This window comes from Podarcis melisellensis (genome assembly GCF_964234715.1).
Source record: "Podarcis melisellensis genome assembly, chromosome: 12".
Taxonomy (NCBI): Eukaryota; Metazoa; Chordata; class Lepidosauria; order Squamata; family Lacertidae; genus Podarcis; species Podarcis melisellensis.
In genome coordinates, this window is record NC_138544.1 from 15164331 (window position 1) to 15188570 (window position 24240).

Here is a 24240-nt window from a genome sequence, read left to right on the forward strand (position 1 = left end):
CGACTAATTTCAGGTACCACAAAAGTAATTTTCTTGTCGTTACAGAATCAGGGCAACTTGACACATCCACAAAGAGAAGCAAATATGCAAGATCCCTGTGTTCTGCTGCATGGAACCAAATAGGATATGTGCATCCACTTCTCAACATTTGTGTTACAGTCATTTGGGGACGTGGATGGCGCTGTGGGTTAAACCACAGAGCCTAGGTCTTGCCGATCAGAAGGTCGGCGGTTCGAATCCCCATGACAGGGTGAGCTCCCGTTGCTTGGTCCCTGCTCCTGCCAACCTAGCAGTTCGAAAGCACGTCAAAGTGCAAGTAGATAAATAGGTACCGCTCTGGCGGGAAGGTAAACGGCGTTTCCGTGCGCTGCTCTGGTTTGCCAGAAGCGGCTTAGTCATGCTGGCCACAAGTCTGAAATTCGTCCTGCTCAAGTGGCATTTGCAGTTGGAAACTCAACACCATCTAATGCACTGACCGCAGTATGTAGTGCAGTATTCACTTTCAAGTTCTGATGTATCACAAGGATTTCCATTTGACCAACAGAACTTCCCCCCTCCTCTCTGTGCAGCCTTCCCAAATCTGCTCTGGAGGGTTCCGAGGAGATGACGTGGGGATCCAGAACAGATTTAGGAGGCATTTGAGGCAGGTACAGGGAGAGGAAAGTCTGTAGGTCAGCCAAAAGTCCTTGCAGTGATGGAATGGGTGCATTGAATGCTACACTCTAATCTGGACCCACACTTCACCATGGGCTGAGCACCCAATTGAATTGAGTCACCCAACATTTCACCATGCTAAAAAAGTTGTAAAGATTGGTCTAGAGAAATCTCGACACTTAGTTATTGAGAAAAGTTACGTATACCTTTCAGGTTACATTGGCACTTGTGTTTTGCAGGTGTTAAAAAGAATTCACAGCAGCCTCCCTTTAATCTTATGTTAACTATATTACAAGTTTAAAATATTTTTGAAGTGCTTTACTTTACTTTCCATTCTTTTTCTTCCAAAAGAATAATTAAAATAAGAAGTGAGGTGATGAAGTTCTAATTGGCATATGAAAGAGCCAACAGTAAAACTTTAAGCCTCTTTGTAGCTGCTAGTTTCAAAGAAGATCTGCAAGGGTTGTGCAAACACCAGTGGGAATTTAAGAATCCTTTTAATAAGAAAGAAAGGTAGTTAACATTTACCCCCCCAAAAAAGAAAAAAAAATCCTAACCCAAAACATTTGCAGTATTTGTACATGTATGTCAGCAGAGCCTGAAGAAATTTTGAGCTGAGCCTTCAATTTGCTTGCAACTATTTTAGCGAAAAGAATGTAATTAAATCAGGAAAATAGAGGTTTGCATCTGCAAGGGACGCGGGTGGCGCTGTGGGTTAAACCAGAGAGCCTAGGACTTGCCGATCAGAAGGTCGGCGGTTCAAATCCCCGCAATGGGGTGAGCTCCCGTTGCTCGGTCCCAGCTTCTGCCAACCTAGCAGTTCGAAAGCACATCAAAGTGCAAGTAGATAAATAGGTACTGCTCTGGCGGGAAGGTAAACGGCGTTTCCGTGTGCTGTTCTGGTTCGCTAGAAGCGGCTTAGTCATGCTGGCCACATGACCAGGAAGCTGTATGCCGGCTCTCTCAGCCAATAAAGCGAGATGAGCGCCACAACCCCAGAGTCAGCCATGACTGGACCTAATGGTCAGGGGTCCCGTTACCTTTTTATACAAAGTTTTGAGAGCCATTATGAATTAATACTCCTTTTTTCTCTTCTGTTTGCTTTTCTACTAAAGGCAGAAACATACATGGGGCTAACCTTGCTTGTAGGTATGGCTAAATTTCTTCCACATGACCCTCTAACCAGGATGTCTGAAAAAGTGTGTTGCTTGAACCAGCCCCAAAAAGGAATGCAAAGAAACCCCAATCTCTAGAGGTGTCCTCACTTAGAACAATATTAAATTTTCCATGTTTACTTTGAACATGTGGTGAGTCTCTTTATTACTGCAATTCTATGCATGCCTACTCAGAAGTTCCATTGAGTTCAACAGGGACTATTTCCAGGGAAGTGGGTGCATTATTGCAGCCTAAATAAAATAGCTTTCTTGGTCTTAATACATTAATGGCTTCATTGATTCCTTGCTTTAAAATACAGCACTAAGAATTTTGCGCAGAAGTCAGTACAGGCCTGGAGGATGAATGGAATGCACTCCCAAAGTGGTGGTGGTGAACAGCCGCACTTTCACACCATCTGAAGCTAAATGTCACCAAGGCACTTCACACAGTATGTTATAAATGGCCTTGAAGGTTAGAAATGCAGCATGAACCGACAAATATGCAGACTGTTATTTATGCAAGAACTGGTTTCCACAAAACAGGAAATAAAATGTACAGCTGTGATATTTGTACATGCATTTTATGCAATTTTCTGAAAGGGAGCAGCGTTTTACAGAAAGGAATAAAGAGGTGTCTGTTTATCCCTGTTGGGTTTCAGAAATTGAAATGCTTACTTACCAGACTGCTAATGGTGGCATTGACTAGTTCAAACCACTTCACAGTACTTTCAGGTACTAAATCATGTATAAGTCAAAGACCTCTCCCCCGCCCCCCCAAAATAACCCTGACCTGCAGATTGAGAAAAACCATAAAAAAAAAAACACATTTTAAATTACATTTCTTCAGCAGCCAAAAAAATTGATGAATTAAAGTTCATACCCATCAGTATGTTTATTTCCCTCCCTCCAGATTGTTCTAGCCTTCTTTACATAGCTACTTATTGGATGGGTCAAATTTACATGAAGAATTCCAAGGCTTATACAGTGGTACCTCGGGTTACATACGCTTCAGGTTACATATGCTTCAGGTTACACACTCCACTAAGCCAGAAATAGTGCTTCAGGTTAAGAACTTTGCTTCAGGATAAGAACAGAAATCGGGCTTCCAGCGGCGCGGCAGCAGCAGGAGGCCCCATTAGCTAAAGTGGTGCTTCAGGTTAAGAACAGTTTCAGGTTAAGTACAGACCTCCGGAACGAATTAAGTACTTAACCTGAGGTACCACTATATAGACTTTAGGTTAAGTTGGAGAATCTTTTGACCCCTTAGATATTGTTGGGCTACAATTGCTATTATCCTTGACCATGCTGGTGTCAGAATCTGCGTTCGACCGAGCTGATAAAGCTCATCTTCCGGAATCGCCCTCCGACGTGATTAACGACCTGAGCCTTTGATGAGGCCTCCAGGCACGTTCCCATTCAGCAGAGAATCAAAGCAGCACGCGAAAGTGATGAGATTTATGGCTACATCGTTATGCTTTATTTCTTACTACGCAGACAGAAAACACATCCTCTCTCTGTGAAAGCAGAGAGCAACTTAAACAAACAAAGGAACAGGAAACCAGTAACGTCACATCCGTCTCCTGTGAGACTTCCAACAGCCTGGAATGTCTCTGGAATGTAAACAGAGTCTTGTGACTCTAAAACACTGAACAGCGGCAAACAGAAACTAACAGCTGGCTGGGGTTGGTGGGAGTTGTAGTCCAACAACATCCAGAAGGCCACAGGTTCCCCATCCCTACCATTAGGATGAAACAGGAAGTAATTAATTATACTTGGTACCTAAGCTCATTGGCAATAATAGAAAAAAATGCAGGTTTGCTTATCCATAACAGCATTTTATCCCATCTAGCCAAGATCTTAAATGAGCATCACTAATCTTGGTATTGGTTACTTGTGGTAGTATTTTTTTCAGACCTGTGGGGGGCGGGGATTATGCATGTTTAAATACCTCCAGTTATATTTTTAAAAGCTATGGTCCTGCTATTCTATTGTCTGTCTGTCAGTGTGTTAGTATACCAGAGTATCCTTTCGTCCTGCCTGCTTAGTGGGAGCCCAGTTCCTTAGTGGCATAGCAACACACACCTCACACAGATTTTCTACTGGAAATTGTCCTCTTACCACAGAACATTTAAACAAGTGAATGTTCTGTTTGGATGGATTTGGTTCCTTTATGCAAGGTCAACTGCAAATAGTGATTAATTCAGATCTGCACCACCACAGAGGGGCTTTGCAGAGAAAACGCCTTGAGTATTGACAGCACAAGCCTTCACACAACCTCCTGCTCAGTATACAAACCCCAGATCTAGAGCAGCCCCATCAAATGACTGTCTCTGCACCTGATTATAGACCTCCAGGAAGGAAAGAAGTGTTTGGCACGGCATCTACCCATCAATAATCAGTCCCATTGTCAAATGCCTCTTCTGGTTAAGAAGCTTCTCCTTGTGTGCAATAAAAATCTACCTTCCTATAACTTAAGCCCAGCAGATCTAGTCCTGCCCTCTAGGGACAAACCTTTGCCCTTAGAAAGCGTTATCCATGAGCCCTTACGTCTTTTCTTCTGCAGGCTAAATGCTCCTAGTGCCTTCAGCTTTTCCTCACAGCACTTTTGTTTTCCATATCCTACCCAGACAGTATTCAATGCCCTCCAGGTTGTCATTATATATTAAATATTATATTATATACAGTGCTACCTCGGGTTAAGAACTTAATTCAATCCGGAGGTCCGTTCTTAACCTGAAGCACCACTTTAGCTAATGGGGCCTCCTGCTGCCGCTGTGCCGCCGGAACACGATTTCTGTTCTTATCCTGAAGCAAAGTTCTTAACCCAAGCTACTATTTCTGGGTTAGCAGAGTCTGTAACCTGAAGAGTATGTAACCTGAAGCGTATGTAACCCGAGGTACCGCTGTACAGCGGTACCTCAGTTTAAGAACAGCCCTGTTTACAAAGTATTCGGTTTAAAAACTCCACAAAACCGGAAGTAGTGTTCCGGTTTGCGAACTTTACCTCGGTCTAAGAATGGAAGCCAAACGGTAGAAGAGCACTGGCGGCAGGAGGCCTCATTAGGGAAAGCGTGCCTCAGTTTAAGAATGGTTTCGGTTTAAGAACGGACTTGGGGTACCACTGTATTATATATTATATATACCCTGCCTTTTCCCCTGACAGGGGCTCAAGGTGACATATCGATAAACTAAGAACTAAAGGGGGTGTTAATTAAAAAAACAATTAAACGTTAATAGAATTAGAACTTTAGATATAAACTATCTATTAAAAACATGCAACCACAACAAACTCACCACAGCACCAGCCCCCTCATTAAAAGCAGTCAGTTCCCAAAAGCCTGTTGGAACAAGAAATTCTTCACCTGCAGGTGCAAGGAAAACAAGGAGGGAGCCAGTCTCTAGCTTCTCTAGGGAAGGAGTTCCAAAAAGTCAAGGAGGAACCACTAACAAGGTCCTCCTCCTTCTTAAAGTGTGCTGCTTCCAGATTTGCATGAAACCCTTTACCACCACGGACTCCCTCCTCAATGTTGATCATCACCTGACAGGAAGAGGTTGTGGTGAGATATTAGATCTGCCACAACAATAGCAGGTCTGTTGTAGCTCACCCCCTTTTAACCTTGGCTGCATGGCATGATCCAAGCAACACGCTCCCTTCCACACCCAGTTAGGCCAAGTGTTTTGAAAGACTGCTTGGGTTGCTTGTGCAGTTAGGCTGGTTCCTCTAAAACTCAGTTGCTAAGCAGCAGTTAATAGATATCAATTCTAAGTAACCACAAATGTAGATTACTGCTGTAGAACTTCTTCCCTAGGGCAGATTGTCAGGTATTGAATATTAGCTCTGAGTAACTACAAAAATAAGGGACGCGGGTGGCGCTGTGAGTTAAACCACAGAGCCTAGGACTTGCCGATCAGAAGGTCGGTGGTTCGAATCCCCGTGACAGGGTGAGCTCCCGTTGCTCGGTCCCTGCTCCTGCCAACCTAGCAGTTCGAAAGCACGTCAAAGTGCAAGTAGATAAATAGGTACTGCTCTGGCAGGAAGGTAAACGGTGTTTCCGTGTGCTGCTCTGGTTTGCCAGAAGCAGCTTAGTCATGCTGGCCACATGACCTGGAAGCTGTACGCTGGCTCCCTCGGCCAGTAAAGTGAGATGAGCGCCACAATCCCAGAGTCGGCCACGACTGGACCTAATGGTCAGGGGTTCCTTTACCTTTACCTTAACTACAAAAATAAGTGTAGCTTGGTGCTGTAGAAATCTTTCCCCATGCCACCTCACATCATCAGGGTGACAATCTGTCCTATCTTACAGGAAAAGTCCCTCCACTTGAATGAGTCCTCTATTGTAGGGCTGCGCAGGCCGAGTCTGCTTTAAAGTAACATAAGAAAGGAAAGCGAGAGGGCATTTGATTCTATTTAAATGACAGCCATTATTTCTAAAATTGTTTCTAAAATTTTAATGTATTTTTCATCTTTGTTGGAAGCCTCCCAGAGTGGCTGGGGAAACCCAGCCAGATGGGCGGGGTACTTCTTATTATCATTATTATTATTATTATTATTATTATTATTATTATTATTATTACAATTAAGCCTGGGCAACCTTGAAGCAAAATCAGTGTCCTTTGCTGTCCTTAGTCTCTCAGAAGGCTGACGGTTCAGAAGGGTCTTTAGGGAGCAGTCCTGGAACTCTTTTATACAGCTCTTTTAGTCTATGGTGTTTGTCATCTTAAATTGTAATTAAGTATTGATTTTGATGTTTTCCTGGGCTGCCCCCAAGGGCCCTTATGGTGATAGGGCAGGATATAAATCTAATCGACAAATTAATGCCAGAATTTAAATGCATTTTATTTCACACTAGCAAAATGCCTGAAAAGTCGTATGTGTGGAGGGAACTTTTTATAAGAGTACAAAACACCCTTTTGGGTTCTGTATGCGTTCTGTGGGGGAGGGGGGTCCCTCTTGTAAATGTATAGATGCCCCCTCCATTTTTACTTGGTGTTTCGACACTTGCTGTTTTTTTCCTAGATCCCTGAAACAAAATCTTACACAGTGGTACCTTGGGTTAAGTACTAAATTCGTTCCGGAGGTCCGTTCTTAACTTGAAACTGTTCTTAACCTGAAACACCACTTTAGCTAATGGGGCCTCCCGCTGCCACCGCGCTGCCGCTGCATGATTTCTGTTCTCATCCTGAAGCAAAATTCTTAACCTGAAGCACTATTTCTGGGCTAGCGGAGTCTGTAACCTGAAGCTTATGTAACCTGAAGCGTATGTAACCTGAGGTACCACTGTACCTGTCAGTATGGTCAGGAAGGTTTTGCCCCCATCACAGCAGTATCCTCAAGAGTACATCACCTTACTTTTCTTCACAAGAGCAAATGAAATCATTTAATTTCTTTAAATTGGCGGGGGGTGCAGGGTGGGATAGACAACCTATGAGACTGAGGCAGCATGGCTACTGGGTGCTATAGTCATTTCTGGAAAGCTGCAGGTTCCCCACCCACCCCATTTTAAATGAACATCCAAAACAAAACAAAAAATGCTTTCTTCTATTTCGAATAGCTTATTCCTATTAAATTCATCATCGGGAATGCACACAATTCCTCTGAACAAATTTCTGTTTACTTAAAAGCACACCTTTTCAAAAGTCTGCACCTTTTATCCAGGGTTCAAAATAGAGCAGCCTCTACTATCCATGAATTGCAAGGCACTTTTAAAAGCAGCACAAAGAGCAATTTGGTCTTAGGAGATACGCAGTGGGACTCAATAGGATGGGGAGCTGAGTCACAGCAGAGGTTTAACTGCCGAGTAGTCCTGGCTCTTGTTCTGTCCACAATGACAATTATAATTATGCAATTAATATTGCATTGTGCAATATTACGAGCATTCAGGGTGTCTGACCAGAGAGAATAGTTGTCTATTTCCCAACAAAAAGGAAACTTTAACAGCTCTCAGAAGACTTAAAATAGGACTTTTTTTATAGGAGATACTTACATTTGCATGCCACCATCTCTACATGTCACTGAACACACCAGGTTTAATTATGAATTAAGATTTACCATTTGCCATGCATGACAGCCACTACTCAAAGGTCCCCGGTTATATGAAATGGATGATTGATAAGATTTATTCAACGCAGCAATGCAAGATCCACAGGGGAGTGGTTTTTTAAAGGAGCTAAACCAGTTCTCACTAATAGAAGTACGGCATTAAAGTGACACACCCAGGCCAAGAATCTGACGTGTACATGTGACTCTTTCTTTTTACTTTCACCTTCTAGAAATCTGCAGCAAACTGTCATACACAGTTCTTTTTTGCTGTAGGAAGCCAAATGCTCAAGCGCAGGAATGACAATAAATGCCCAATATTAGACTAAATTTTATAACAGCAGTGTGTACTGGGAGGAATTCCAGAAGCAGTTCTGAAAAGTGCCAAGTCATTTCCCTGTCTGCGTGATCAGGCAACCCAATCTCTCTATACAAACTTGTTACTTTTGCAGACATTCTTCTGCTCTTAACACCCTTTGGACAGCTGAACCTGAACCATCCATGATGCCACTGGCGTTTGGGCCTGTTTGACCCAGCAAAAAGTTGAACGCACACTTTATCCTGCTGGAGAATTAGGTTATGTGGATCTGGGCCAAAGAAATTACTTCATTATTATGCAGAGTTGCTAGGTAGTTAACAATGGGATATGTGGAAATGCTAGATAGCTAATAAGCCAAGCGGAATTCATAATTACATATACAAGTGCGAGGGAGAAACCTGCTGAACTAAGGTTCAGGCAAAGATAAAGAGCCTGAAGTGAATGAAATGCGCAACTTAACATAAGCCAGAGCTCTAGGTGCTCTCAAACACTAAATATATAACAAGCTGATAAACCCCATAGAAAAATATGCTAAATACCCTCATATCACCAAAATGTAATCTGCAGCTTGAGACCCAAATCCCTGAAGGGGAGCCTCTCCCTTGATCAGCCTGCCTAGAATCATAGGGGCCAAGTCCTAGGGGATGAGGGGCCTTGCCCCCCTAAAATATTTGAGGGGGCAGCCCTCCACCCCCAGAGTTGATGGACATTTGTAGGGGAATCGTAGCTATATGTTATAATCCTCACTTGTTCTCAAAACGCACACTACAGTATAGTGATCTGAACACTGGTATTGCTTCAAAACTGTAGCACTTGATTCTGAGTACAGTGGTACCTCGGGTTAAGTACTTAATTCGTTCCGGAGGTCCGTTCTTAACCTGAAACTGTTCTTGATCTGAAGCACCACTTTAGCTAATGGAGCCTCCTGCTGCCGCTGTGCCACCAGAGCATGATCTCTGTTCTCATCCTGAAGCAAAGTTCTTAACCCAAGGTACTATTTCTGGGTTAGCGGTGTCCACCGAACACATTCTCTTGACTTGCCCTTCTTATGCAGAGCTTAGACAAAATTTTATAGATCCACTCCTATGTCAATTTAGCTTTCTACCCGGAGAAAACCAGGTTTTATACTTGCTGAATAATGTCACTAGAGCTATACCTTCCTTGGTGGCCAAATTTCTTTTTTTAGCTTTTAAGCGTCACAAGACTATAATTGACTGTATTGATATGGGGCTATCCGTTTAGCCCATTTTAGTGTTGGCTAAGCTCTAAAATCTTCCTGGATGTTTAACTGTGTATTGACAAATGTACTTTTTCTGACTGACGGCCGAATAAAAGGTTGATGATGATGAATTCTGGGTTAGCGGAGTCTGTAACCTGAAGCGTCTGTAACCTGAAGCGTATGTAACCCGAGGTACCACTGAAGCTTGAGAGCCTCCATGGACTTTACTAGACAGTAAGTACACAGGTCTGGGATGAAGGAGGGTGGAGGATTTGGTAGAGCACCAGGGCAAGAGGCCCAGAAGCTGCTGTACTCTCCAGCTGATTCACAGCAGATTTGAAGCAGACAGAAAAGGAGCTGCCAAGTAGTAGACATAAAAAGGACCTAGGGGTCTTAGTAAATTACAAGCTTAACATGAGTCAACAGTGTGGTTCAGCAGCAGAACTAAAAAGGCTGGATGGCCATCTGTCATGTATGCTTCAGTTGAGCTTCCTGCATTTTGGGGGGTTGGACTAGATGACCCTCGGGACCCCTTCCATCTACAATTCTATGATTCTATTACTGTGCAACTCCCAGACACTTGTTCCCTGGAAGCATGCACTTTAGAGCTTAAAAATGAGAGCTCTGTGATCAGCCAAGTTACTGAGGGAAGGCAGTTAAGACAGTAGAGCAATACCCTACCCTGTTTAATTCTGTTCAGCTAATTATAAAGTTTATGGCTCACAGGCACAACGTTCTTCTGCAATATCTTCACAGTGACAGCGATAGCTCAGACTGGTCTCAACTACATGGCAACTTGGACATGTTTGAGTTTGGGAGGGCAGCACAGGATAAGCCGCAGTGGTCACACCAGTTACGATAGGACATCCAGCTTCTAAAATAGTCCATTTGGGCTTGCCCTTTTTGAAACAAATCTTTAGAGTGTGTCATGGACTGGCTGGATGTAGAGACGTGGTGGGAGACCCCAGCGGGGGAACCACCTTGGGAATCCCCAGGAGAAGAAGGCCCAGAGCCAGGGGGTTGGTGGTGGGAATGAAGATGAGTGGTCAGAGGGAGAAAGAGCGGACTAGGAGAATGAGGTGTCAGCAGCAGGAGAGGTAACAGGGTTTAGTGAAGCAGAGCCCAGTTCAGACTCTGACTCTTAGGCTGAAGCAGAAGCTGGAGGGGAGGGTGGCCAAGAGGCAGAGTGGAGGCCAGCTGCTGAAGAATTCAGGGAGTCTCCTCCCCCTGCTGCCTCCAGCTCCTCTCCTCTCCTGCCTCCAGCTCCTCTCCCCCCCCCCCCTGGTCTCCAAGAACCCACAGAGAAATGAAACGGGCAGAGCATAGGGTGGTTGTGCATGGACACAGCCTGAGAATGTGGGGGAAAGACCTTGGAGAGGAAGGGTCCTAGTGGACACTTCAGTCTTTGCAACTGCTTCTTTGGGGCAAGACCTCCTAGAACAGGGGTCGGCAAAGGTTTTGTGGCTTGGGCCGGTTCACGGTCCCGCAGACGCCACGGTGGGCCAGAGTGTGTGCAAATGCTCTTTCCGGTGCTCCTTCCAGTGCAGCGGAGGCGTGCACAGCTTTTGATTGGCTACAAGAGCTTCCTGCAGCCAATGGGAATCTGGCCAGCGTCATGGAAGGCGGTCCCCGCTCTGTTCTGCGCCGGTTTAGTGCGGTGCACGGAAGCCGACTGAGCGTGGGGGGGGGGTTGTCCCCGAGTGGGCGGCAGGGTCCATGGGCTGGTTAAACGACCCCCTCATGGGCCTCTTGTGGCCCACGGGCCTTAGATTGCTGACCCCTGTCCTAGAATAAAGATCTAACTTAATTGGCCTCAAGTGATTTATTGTTTTTTTGAGGCTGATATACAACTGACTACAGCCGTGTCAGTGGTTTAATTGTCACTACACTGGAGACATCCATGGACATAATAGTTTTCACAATTATTGTGCACATTACTGAATTTCTTACATTTAGGCTGATCGATTATTGTCTTGAAATCCAGATGCATGCTGAACTCATTCCTGCCATTCATTAAGATCTTGTTTAATCAAGTTTATGTTTCTCCATGTTAGTTTCAGGAGTATTGTAAATATGAAGCACCATTATTAATTTCTTAGCAGGGATGATAGTGTCCTTTCCTGAGGATACTGTTTGCTAATTCTCTGCATGTCAAATATAGAAGCTTGTCTCAGAGAGAAACTCACCAAATAAGCCAAGCAAAGGAAGATGGAGGTAACATTTGCATGCATGGTTAAGGGATAAACTGCCACTTTTATTTTATAAAACTCCAAGTTTCCTTTCACATGTAACCAACAAAAATAAAGGTAAAGGTAAAGGGACCCCTGACCATTAGGTCCAGTCGTGGACAACTCTGGGGTTGTGGCGCTCATCTCGCTTTATTGGCCGAGGGAGTCGGCACACAGCTTTCGGGTCATGTGGCCAGAATGACTAAGCCGCTTCTGGCAAACCAAAGCAGCGCACAGAAACGCCGTTTACCTTCCTGCTGGAGCGGTACCTATTTCTCTACTTGCACTTTGATGTGCTTTCGAACTGCTAGGTTGGCAGGAGCAGAGACCGAGCAACAGGAGCTCACCCCATTGCGGGGATTCGAACTGCCAACCCTCTGATCGGCAAGCCCTAGGCTCTGTGGTTTAACCCACAGCGCCACCTGTGTCCCATACCAACAAAAATAGGGAGCTTCTAAATCCACCAGAACTCTTCATCAGGCTTCTGTTAAGCAAAGTGGAAGAGTGGACTGAGGAGGAACAGGGAGGAAAACTGCCTTGGAACTGAAGCCATAACATTTATGTCTGCATTGGTCAAAAAAATCATGACCCCGAGGGAATTCCTGAGAACTAATTATGAATCCACGGCACTGCATTCCTTATACCCATAAAGCTTGCCCTGAAAGATTTTATTCCATTTTATTTCATTTTACTAGGTCAGCTGCTTATCTATTAGGCTGTATTCTATAAATGCCTACTGGAAATTGTGACTGGCTCTCAGAATTAATCCAGCGCTCTGCCATCACTCTGTGGAACATTGCCTCTTTTACAAGAGATGTAAAAACTCTGCACTAGACGCCATTCTCGTCATTAATGCCTGGAATCCTGCCCTTAGTCAATGTGCTTTATGTTCCTGAGTGACAGCTTGGCTGCTTATTCTGCAGCCCATCTGCTTGCATGGCAACCTGCCACCTTTGCAAGGTGATCTAGCTTTAGCAGAAACAGAACATCAGCCAGAGGGAAGCAACCTGAGAAAAGCCTGCCTCCAACTTTGGCATAAAGCACATCCATCCATTCAAACTTTCTATGGGCTTATGCCAGTAGATCTGCAGTACAAGAAAAACGTGAAGCAACAGGCACAGCTATGATTTATATTGCAATTGTGAACCTGCCCAGAGAAATCAGCTGGGAACAACTACTTGCTTTACTGACATTTTTAAAAATCATTGTGTATTTATTTTCTGATTGCAAAGCTCATCCTTAATGTTTCAAGTCTATTTCGGATTCTTTAAAAATTTGAATATTTCATAGAAAGGCGGAGTACATATGTTATTAGAGTGTAGGAGAACCGACCAAACAGATCCCATGTCTTCCAATATCCTGCTGGAGCAAGCCTTGAGCTCTTGCTGGTGGTCTGGGGTGTAAAATGTTACAGAGGTTAATGTTTCTGCAGCATGTTTTCTGTTTTGTAATTTTTTGTAACAATAGATGGGTACCAACTCCAAATAAATATTCGACAGGCTTGGCAGTTTCAAAGCTTTTAGCTTTGTTTACTAAAAACATGTCAAATAAATGTGCTAAATTAGATCACCCTCTAGGGCCATCAGGAAAATTCCTAGTACAAACTACCCTGTGCAAATCAAATTGAAAATGAAAACTTCCCCATTCAAAGTTTTCCAGAAAATGTACATCATTGGCTCCTGCTCAGTAAAACTGTCTTTCATCTCAATTCTGCATTTGTTATCCCAACAGAAGACTCCACAGAAGGCAAAATCCAAGTTTACCAAGTCATAACCAGAGCTGTCTTTCCCATAGGGCTTAGTGATGCATCGCACCAGAGCGCTGGCCTCTCAGGGGCGCCCCAGCAAGTGGGGGAGCTGTGAAGTTTTGCCGGCAGCCTCCCCCTTTCCCTGCATGCCCACCAGCTGTGCCCCACCAACTATAAGGCTGGAGGGCGTGCAGCTTCCCTCCCAAGTCTCTGTGGGTTCCGCTCTCCTCCTGAGAAAGCTTGGGAGGGGCGAAACCTCACTCCCAAGCCTCTGCAGGGATCGCTCTCCCGCAGTGGCATGGGGGAGAGTTGAGCCCTCCCCCCGGATGGCTGGCGCAGCTACGGCCACCCCAACACTATCCGTGGTAATTTGAGGGTGCCATAACTTCAAAAGAGAAAGCTTCCCCCCAATGAGGTGATTGGTAAAAAGGAACTTGAAGCCCATTATATAGCCCTTCCATGCTTAACTAAGCACCAATACCAATACAGTGGTACCTCGGGTTAAGAATTTAATTCGTTCTGGAGGTCCATTCTTAACCTGAAACTGTTCTTAACCTGAAGCACCACTTTAGCTAATGGGGCCTCCTGCTGCCGCCGCGCCACCGGAGCACAATTTCTGTTCTCATCCTGAAGCAAAGTTCTTAACCCGAGGTACTATTTCTGGGATAGCGGAGTGTAACCTGAAGCGTATGTAACCTGAGGTGCCACTGTATACCCTGAGTTGCCCGCTGCTCCTTATTCCAGGGCCCCTATCACTGCATTAAAAATATTTTAAACTTTAGGGCAAGGGGGAAGAATCCCAGACCCAGAAGCTGTCTGTGTCCCTTCAAGCAGCTCCTTCTGGCTCAGACATGCAGAATCAATATATCTATATGTATATGTATATCTATTGTTGTTGTTTAGTTGTTTAGTCGTGTCCGACTCTTCATGACCCCCTGGACCAGAGCACGCCAGGCACTTCTGTCTTCCACTGCCTCCCGCAGTTTGGTCAAACTCATGCTGGTAGCTTCGAGAACACTGTCCAACCATCTCGTCCTCTGTCGTCCCCTTCTCCTTGTGCCCTCCATCTTTCTCAACATCAGGGTCTTTTCCAGGGAGTCTTCCCTTCTCATGAGGTGGCCAAAGTATTGGAGCCTCAGCTTCAGAATAACTCAGAGAAGCTATGAACCATGCCGAGGAGGGCACCCAAGATGTATACAGTATATAGATGTATGTATAGATATCTATATCTCTATATCTCTATCTAGCATCCATATTTCAGGCTCCTGAATCATGAACCATAGCCATGCATATTACTTCCCATATTTCCACAGAATATGTGCAGTTTCCTTTAGTCCAGACATTGCAGCTTTTCCCTGATCATGGAAAATGCCAACCCTTCTGTTATCACTCCTAGCAAAAACGCAGAGGAGACAAATTGTGCTGACTTTGTAGCGCGTGAAAAAGATGCCAAAGAGTTAAACGGTAGCAAGGAACATTTTTTTTGCCGAGAAAAGATAGAGTAGCTTGAATACTCAAATAACTTCAGCCATGGGGATAATATAAATCCTATAAGAAGATCAAGAGAAGCCTAGCTGGAGTCTAAAGACATTTTCCTCAGCATTATGATCATAAATTTTGCTTATCTTGAATGGTACATGCTGCGCTATTGGTATGTAGCTAGAGCTCACTGGGTTCTTTTTGTTTAGCCGCACACCTAATCTTACCTCAAACTTATTTTGATTTACTGGGGCTCTTTTCATCAGAAATTATTTTCCAAGGCTAAACAAGAGCTATTACACCTGTTGCTGTTCCACAAATGGTGATCTTGCAACAAGAGTATTAATTCAAAACAACCACTTCCTACTTCCTTTTTTTCTTTTTTAAAAAAGGGTTACATAACAGCAAAAGTTTGGAGTCTCATTTGTCAGCCGTGTCTCAAAGCAAACAGCTCCTGCAACAGATTTGACACTTGCAAGAGACATGCTTTGGGTTTTTTAAAATTATTTTATCTAAATTAAAATCTTGTCCTATTTAAATGAAACACGGGCTACAGCCCCGTCCAATCAACCATTCTCTAGCTTCCGACTAGCCCACTGAAGTATTGGCTGAATGACTTTATAGCCTCCAATTTGTTTCACAGAAAATCCAATTAATATTTTCAGCAATTATAGCAATTCCCAATATCCATAGCAATAGTATAGCATAGTTTAACAATTCCCAATATCCATTCCTCTGAGACTGTATAGGATTTCACACTTCCCATTTCTGAGGTCTCACTAGTATGATATATACTCCTGTTTTCTGGTCACATCACCATAGGCAGAACAGATGGCTTTTATTTGAAGCACGTTGTCTGGATTCATGTACTCGAATTCTGTGGCTTGATGGGGCGGGGGGCAAGGCTCAAGGCAGTTTACAAAAAATAATAATACAACAATGAAATTATCAATAAGGAAAAAATAACAATAATAATTTAAGACTTTCAGAAAGTTAAAATAACAATATAAATTTAAAACAGATTAAAACTCACAACAGCTTTCTAAATATCTGGATAGGCTTTTCTAAACAAAAAAGTTTTAGCAGGTGCCAGAAAGGGTACATTTCCGACCAACGGCCAGGCTCTTCCCCGGACTCAACTCTCGGGTCCCGGACTCTCAGCCTGGCACCCCTGAGAGCCCAGCACCTAGGTGCCCCACACCTCTAATGCCTATGGGTAAGACGGCCCTGTGTGGCACCTATAACACTTCCAGTTCCACTGATCGAAGCAGTGAATTGGGTATATATGAACCTTTTGGCTTCAACCTGTCAACAGCAAGGCAAGGGGACTTTCAATTATGCAATTCTTTAATTAGATATCAATATTATAACATAAACAAACCAAGTCCAGGGGGAAAAAACAACAACCAGAAACCAAACTAACCTCTTTACTCTTCTTCTCTTGCTCATCTCCTCCCACATTTCCTTTCCTCCTTCTCTGAAGCAAACTTCCTTCCATATTTCCCCTGAAATCTTTTCCTTTCTTTCTTGATAATACCTTGCAACACAGGGACAGGCAGAAAAGGCAAAGCCAGCCTTAAATTGCCCTTATAAAGAACCAGAGCAGATTCCCCAGCAAATGTTCTTAAAGAGAGGTCAAATCTAATTAATAGCAGTGAGAGAGATAGGTTTTCTTCTTTGCGTGAAAACTGGAGCTGAGCCAAAATTTCTCAGGAGACTTTTTTTTTCTCTGAAGCAAGTCCTGAGATTTTCTTTCACCCCTGTAGAAAAATAAAAAGACCACTTTACTGAATTTTCTTTGCTCATTCTTCACCTCTCATGCACACAATGCACAGAATAATGCTAGAACTGAGGTGTGCAAAATGGTGGCCAGGCTGACTATGTTGCTGTGGTTGCAGTGACAACTTAGATATATTTTCCTCTCCTGCTAAAGAAATTTTGTGAAATAGCCTCCCCAATTTGCCAGGAAACAGGGGTGGATAATTTTAAGAGGCCATTTGTGTACCATTCAAATACAAAATTTCCCATGGAGTTTTCAGATAACAGATAAACATTAAATACAGATATATTTTACATAAAGTGTCTGTCTCCTACGTTAATGAAGTAATCTAACTAACTAACTAACTAACTATGTGGGGTCTTGCTAAAATTGGCTTAAGCAGCAACAGCAACAAAAGTGTTTCTAATTTCAAGCCAGACTTTAAGGGCATGCAGTGCAACCTTTTACATATTTACTCAGAAAATATGTTCCAAGTGTTCAGCAGAGCTTGCTCAGAAGCAAATGGGCCTGGATTTGCAGCCTTGATTTGCAGCCTAAACCCTTAGTCCTACAACACAAAACCAGATTCTAAAGCATATTTACTCAAAAAGTAGGTCCTGCAAGGGCTGCCATATTTTGAAGAGCAAAAAAAGAGGACACATTTGCCGACTTCTATGGATCAAATTTAGACTGGTTTCAAGCCTATTTAACTAGGATACTGCTCATGGAAATCTAGACATTCAACCTGAGCATCTTTCCATTCCTGTCCACAGAGGCTTCTCCTGAAATGAAAATAGCAGCTTGGGAGAGACCGTTTTTGTCAGGGAGGTGGTAGGCAGAGAGAATCAATCTCCTCTCTCCACCTTCCTCCTGCAGCTGCTCTGACTCCAAGGATACTATTTCCCCCCAAATTGTGCCATTTAATTAATTTCATGTCAGGTTTTCCTCAGCTGTATGGGAGCTACTTCCCACAAGAGGACTCAGCACTGCTGCCTAGGGCTGCAAAATGAGAGATCCTCAACACACCTCTTGCCTCCCTGACGGCTTTCCCCCCATCCATTCTTCCCCTGATCCTGGCACCCACTTCCTTTTCCTGATTGCAGAAATCCAGGTGTAATGTACAACAGCAGCAAAAGGGAAGCAGATGAGGCTTGGGGGAGGAACAGGTGAGGTACCCGTTCCCATAAGGCAGTGATGATGAACCTTTTAGAGACGGAGTGCCCAAACTGCAACCCCAAACCCACTTATTTATCGCAATGTGCCAATAAGGCCATTTGACCTGAATTGGTAGCTGTCACTACTCTGACTCCTATTTAGCCCTTAAGAAAGAAGTAGCTGGTTACCATATTGCTTTGTATCTGGAGAATTTGTGTGAAGTCTAGGCAAGTGTTTGCATTGAAAGAGAAGATGCATATAGATCTTTCTGCGGTTCATTAACCTAACAATTAAGGAAGCAGGTGGCGCTGTAGCCTAAACCACTGAGCCTAGGGCTTGCCGATTGGAAGGTGGCAGTTCGAATCCCCACGACGGGGTGAGCTCCTGTTGCTCGGTCCCAGCTCCTGCCAACCTAGCAGTTCGAAAGCACGTCAAAGTGCAAGTAGATAAATAAGTACCACTCCGGCGGAAGGTAAACGGCGTTTCCGTGCACTGCTCTGGTTTCGCCAGAAGCAGCTTAGTCATGTTGGTCACATGACCCGGAAAAACTGTCCGCGGACAAATGTCGCCTCCCTCGGCCGGTAAAGAGAGATAAGCGCTGCAACCCCAGACTTGTTCGTGACTGGACTTAACTGTCAGGGGTCCTTTACCTTTACCTTTTTAACCCAACAATTACCCATTCTCAGCACTGTTGTTTGCCTTCATGAAGGTAAATGTAGTTAATGTTTTGACATCACCACCACAAGACTGGGTGTGTCTTCTCTATGAGATACTCATCTTCTCTGTTAGGATAAAATACCGTATTTTTTGCTCTATAAGACGCACCAGACTACCAGACGCACCTAGTTTTTGGAGGAGGAAAACAAGAAAAAAAAATTCTGAATCTCAGAAGCCAGAACAGCAAGAGGGATCGCTGTGCAGTGAAAGCAACAATCTCTCTTGCTGTTCTGGCTTCTGGGATAGCTGCACAGCCTGCATTCGCTCCATAAGACGCACACACATTTCCCTTTACTTTTTAGGAGAGAAAAAGTGAGTCTTATATAGCAAAAAATGTGGTACTTGTTTCTGCAGCAGCCGGAGCAGATTTTAGAGAAAATAAATTCCAACAGTGTTTTCCCCGCTCCCTCGCCCAGCCCCGACCGGCCCCTACGCAGGGTGTCCGGTGTGGCCCCTGGCACGTCCTCACTCACTGTACTTGGCTGTGGTTCAGCTTGGCAAAGAAGTATGGCAGAAAGTGGGAGGTGGTCATGGCACGGCACGGCCAGTGGGGCCCGGAGTCCCTGTGCCGGGTGAAGGACGAGGAGGATGGTGCAGGGGCGCCCCTGCCTGGCTACCCGGCACTGGAACAAAGTGGCTTCCTGAAGCTCACCAGCCATACCATCCTCCCTTGCTGGCTCTGTGACGCACCCTGCCCGGCGCCTCCCATTGACCCCAGCCGGAGGGTGTGTAAAGCCTCAACCTCACAGCAGGAGTAAGAGGATGGTGGCTGCTCAGCTGCCCAAGGTGAGCTGAGGACTCGAGGCACCGCTCTCGCCTTCTGCCGGCTCTGTGCTGGGGCAACGGCATGTGTGCCCACAGAGAGGGCTCTGAGTGCCGCCTCTGGCACATAGCTGTCAACATACAGATTTCAAAATAAGGGACCAGCAGCCTCGAAAATAAGGGATCAGCAGCCAAAATAAGGGATCAACAATAACTTTGATAAAATACATATTTTGTTGCATGCAAATAGCTTTACGTCCATAAATTACCATATAGCATATATTCAACACAAAAAAACAACAACAATTTGTTGTTGACAAAGGACTGCTGGACATAGAAAGGGCCCCATTACCTTCAATAGCTTATTTAAGGGACATCATCAATAAGGGACAGCAGCGGGACATGGTGCTGGGACTGTCCCGCCAAATAAGGGACGGTTGACAGCTATGCTCTGGCAACGCATGCCATAGGTTCGCCACCAGTGCCATAAGATATGGATGGGGAACCTGTAGTCTTCTGGATGCGCAACGCCTATCAGCCCCAGCTAACATGGCTAATGGCCAAGGAGCTGTAGGGTAACAACATCTGGAAGGCCACAGGTGCCCCATCCCTGCCCATGGTGGGAAAGCAATGCAGCTCCTCACTCACGCTCTCTTCACCCAACTCTGCTGAAACACCAGGGATTCTCCACCCTCCCTTTTACCCTGCTTGGTTTCCAGTTGCTCGGCTGAAGCCTTCCAGCAGCTTACATTGCCAGTTGCCCCTTTCCAGTTCTATCCCCCGGGGTTCTCTTTTAGATGGCTTCTCGCTTGGTGTACTTTGGTTCCCATGGCAACTATTGGAAGCTGGCAGCCTACCTCTCTTCTGCTTTCCAGCAAGAACTCACTACTACATCTGGGAAGCCTCATCAGTGCCTGAAGCCAAGTCCTAATATCACAATGCTAGCAAGTCTGAGTGCACCCCCCCCACCGTAATTATTTCCATCTCCGTGGGCAAATTTAGCCTCAGTCTGTCTTTCTTTTCAAAACCTTACTTCTTGAAATCCTGAATCGCTTGCCTTAGCCAAAGGAATGTGCATTATTTGATTGTGATTTCAGATACTAACCCTTTCACAAATAGTTATGTGGTAGCAGAACTTAGGCTACAAAGGGATGATCTGCTGGCAGTTTTATTTCAAGTGAACCGGAGGGAATACAAAAGAATGAAGGAACGATCGTGTCTTTAAAAATCGCAGGAGTTCAACAGGTGCGGTTTCTCCCTTCAGAGGAATACAGCTATAGGTAAATCAACAGTTGTTGAATTTTGGCACAGTGTCCCTGTCACAGAAAGGGTAATCCAGAAAAGATTTTTAAAAAGAAGCCAGCATGCTTATCTATGATAACAAAGAAGAAGTGCTTTGCTGTTAGAGTATGGTACTTTCACTTAATTAACTGGCAAATGTTTGATATTTGACACTTATACACACTTTTGTTAAAGCAGGAAGATGCTTTAAAATATTATTGTGAAATGGCTGCCTTGTTGATTCTATGGAAATACACACACACACACACACACACACACTCTCAATTACCTACCTAGAAATCCAGTTTTATGTCAAAGAAATCTGTTCAAACTGCTTTGTTCACCTTCAAAAGTTATTCTGGCAGCAGAAAAGTCTTTGCTTGCCACAGCTTCTTTGTAAAACTGCCATACACACTTCCCAATAGCATATAACCGTAGAACAATAACTGAACGAGAGGCACCACCATGGGGTACTTAAGTCAGAGGGACCTGGGTTCAAATCCACTTCTCAGCCAGAAATCCCACAGGGTGATCTCATGCTAACAGCAGCTGTTATTCATTGTGACTTCAGGGTATTTGTGAGGAGGGAAGGAGCAACAAGTATGCTGCCAAGAGATCTTGGGCGGGGGGGGGGGGCTCAAAATGGCACAAATGAATGACCCCACTCCACAATGGGGTGGAAGGTTCACAGGCTATGAAGGACTTGCTTACAAATTTATTGACAGCTGCACAAATTATGATAGCTAGGAAGTGGAAGGGGCAAGCAGAATTTAAAATGGAAGAATGGTATAAAGAGGTGTGGGATATAGCTATTAAAGATAAATTAACATGTGCCATTAAGGTAAGATGGGGAATACACAGGAGAAATGATTCTGAGGAGATATGGAGGGTGTCTGTAGAATTTGTACTGTTAAAACGGAAAGGGGTCAAACCATCGCAGGAGGTGTTGAAATTTTGGGAGCTTGGATAGTTACAATGGAATGATCTTGATGGTGGGGTGCACATTTTTATTCTTATTTATTTATGTTTATTTGTCAAAATAAAAAAGAATAAAAATAAATAAATGACACCCCCACCACACCCTTTCAGGTGGCACGTTTATGATATCAAGAGTCCTTTGGCAGGGAACTCACTGCCCCTCCTTGTATTAAGTGTCAGGAGCTCGTCCTACACTCGAGTAGGACCCTGGCAGAGACACATGCCCGACTGGCATGTTCTCTCCCTCCTGGTCGTTCGTTTGGGAGCTTCAAAAGCTTTCTTCTGCCCGAACATCACAGCGACTGATGCCAACAGACATCGGCACACTTAGGGATCTGCAGAGTCTGTGCAGTTCGTGTGACAGACCTCAGCAACTCAGCATTTTGGCTAATCTACTTTATTTACATATAAACACACATGAAGCACTGCAACATGGCTTCTCTCTCTGTAGCATCAGACAGCAAAGAGGAATAGAACAAAGGACAATAGTCCCAATTCACGAAATGCAGTAACACAAACATCCTGTCTCCGTCACTCCCCACTCTGTGGAGTCAAAACATATACCGTCATGACTGCAATCATGGAGCAGGAATTCTAACATTAAGTACCCCCCATCATGAAGACTTTGGACATAACAGCAGGGTGAGGGGTCTGGTAAACATCACAAGGCCTTAAACAGCCATAGCTTTTATTGATACTTATCTAACAGTGTAGTGTCTGGAGTGTTGGACTACGACACACTCTAGTTCAAATCCCCACTTAGTCATGAAGCTCATTGGGTGACCGTGTGCCGGCCACGGCCTCTCAGCCTAAATCTACTTCACAGAGATGTGATGGGAATTACATGAGGAATGGGAGAACCACCTACACCACCCTGAGCTCTTGGGGGGGGGGAGGTACAATATAAAAGCAATAAATAAATGATCAATGTGTGCATGCAGGGTCCAATCCATTTCAAAGCTTTATGACATACAGAGGAACAACAGGTGCATCTTTTGGGGCAGCTATACGCAATCCTACTTTTAACAATGTTTTTGCATGCAAAAGTTTTGGGGCAGTTATACTGCTTTGTTTCCAGTCTGTGCGTGTCCTGTAACTTCCCGCTGAAATCCTGTAACTTTTTATATCACAAATGTCCCAGTTTATTTTTTGTCCCACTTCTGCTGAGCTATATAGTGCAAGAGTGCTCCTCCAGATGGCAACAATATGGTAGCGTTGAGGAAGCATCACAGAACTAATAAAGCAGAATGATGTGTAAACAGCCAGTCCAGCATAAATCCCCCACCAATGAACTATTAATGCATCAATTACATGTTGCAGAGTACATACACACACACCCCACAGGCAGGAGCCTGTAAGTTTTTCTTTCTACTTAATTTTTCCCTAAGCCCTTCATTCAATATCTTTTGTTTGCATTATCCTATGATTTGCTACTCCCCCCCCCCCGCATTGCCCAATATCTCTCCCTTGCAGAGTGCATGCGAGCTAACATCTCACTCTGTTGTCACAGTGCAATTTTTCTTTTACTATCTCATGGGAGCTGAATCCATATCTTTTCCCTTTGATTCTTTTAAATAACCTTCAAACTGACTTTAAAATAAGGCACATTATGTTATTTTTCTCCCAGTGCAGCCTTACAAACTCTCTGCGGGTGTGCTGCTAGCATAGTGCTAATGATTTATGTGTAAAAATAAAGGCTGCCCCTCAATTCGATTATGGCTTTTAATTCTTTCCAGGCACGGCCAGTTTGTCATCTCAACTCCAAACATGGTACTTGAAAGCAAGTCCCATAATGTCAGGGAAATGTACTTCCAATATAACTTACCCTCTGCTGTGCAGCCCAACTGCAGCATAAATGCTAAGGGCCTTTGCTTTCTCATGGGAACAGTTTATGTTTAAGGTGATTCATTGCAACTGCAAACTACTGGGCATTCACTCTTTCTGGGAGGGACTTTCTGCCCCTCTGTCACATCACCCGGCCCTATCGCCTTCCACACGCTGGTAGCGGAGTCTGAAGTGGGGAGCCTCTGCTATGGTGTAGGACAGGGGTCAGCAAACTTTTTCAGCAGGGGGCCGGTCCGCTGTCCCTCAGACCTTGTTGGGGGCTGGACTATATTTTGAAAAAAAATATATGAACGAATTCCTATGCCCCACAAATAACCCAGAGATGCATTTTAAATAAAAGGAAACATTCTACTCATGTAAAAACACGCCGATTCTCGGACTGTCCGTGGGCCAGACTTAGAAGGCGATTGGGCCGGATCCGGCCCCCAGGCCTTAGTTTGCCTACCCATGGTGTAGGATCCCTGTGCAACTTACAACCCTGGCCATTTCAACCTGTACAGTTGCTGCTGTTCAGCTGCTCCCTTTTTCTTCATCCCACTGTTCTGGGACTGTGAATTTCAGACCTGCCCCCAGCTGCCATCTGCTGCTGAAGGACCAGCGAAGGAGCTTGCAAGGAGAAGGGCGGAAAGTTACCCACAACAGCAGTGGTGGTGGTGACTGCTACTGTTGTTGCTGGATGAGCATTGCCCTGGCAGGCAGCAAGCGGTGTGCAGGGACAGTGCCGGATTTCCGTATAAGCTAAACAAGCCATAGCTTAGGGCCCCACTTTCTTGGGGGCCCCAATTTTTTTTAAAGAAAAGTAAACTGGTTGCACATTTCCAAAATAAAAAATAAAAAAACAAATAAAATAAAACCGACATACAGCAATAGTGGTTTGTGTTGTGTAGTGTAGGTTCTTATGATGTA

General features: G+C 44.4%; 1 protein-coding gene across 3 annotated transcripts in view; it reads right to left on the reverse strand.

Annotated features, from left to right (window-relative positions):
• ATP2C1 (ATPase secretory pathway Ca2+ transporting 1) overlaps nt 1–19950 on the reverse strand; it is a 67197-nt gene extending 47247 nt beyond the window's left edge. The window contains exons 1-2 of one of the 3 annotated variants that reach the window (XM_081882926.1): nt 19934–19950; nt 16261–16597 (exon numbers count right to left, since the gene is read on the reverse strand). In XM_081882926.1, coding sequence (XP_081739052.1) covers nt 16261–16335 — 75 coding nt within the window. In that variant the 5' untranslated portion in view covers nt 16336–16597; nt 19934–19950. Of the gene's footprint in view, nt 1–5102; nt 5123–5170; nt 5190–16260; nt 16598–19933 lie in introns of those variants that run through there. The other 2 variants (XM_081882929.1, XM_081882928.1) reach the window with 2 other exon arrangements.
• Nucleotides 19951–24240: the final 4290 nt, after the last annotated feature.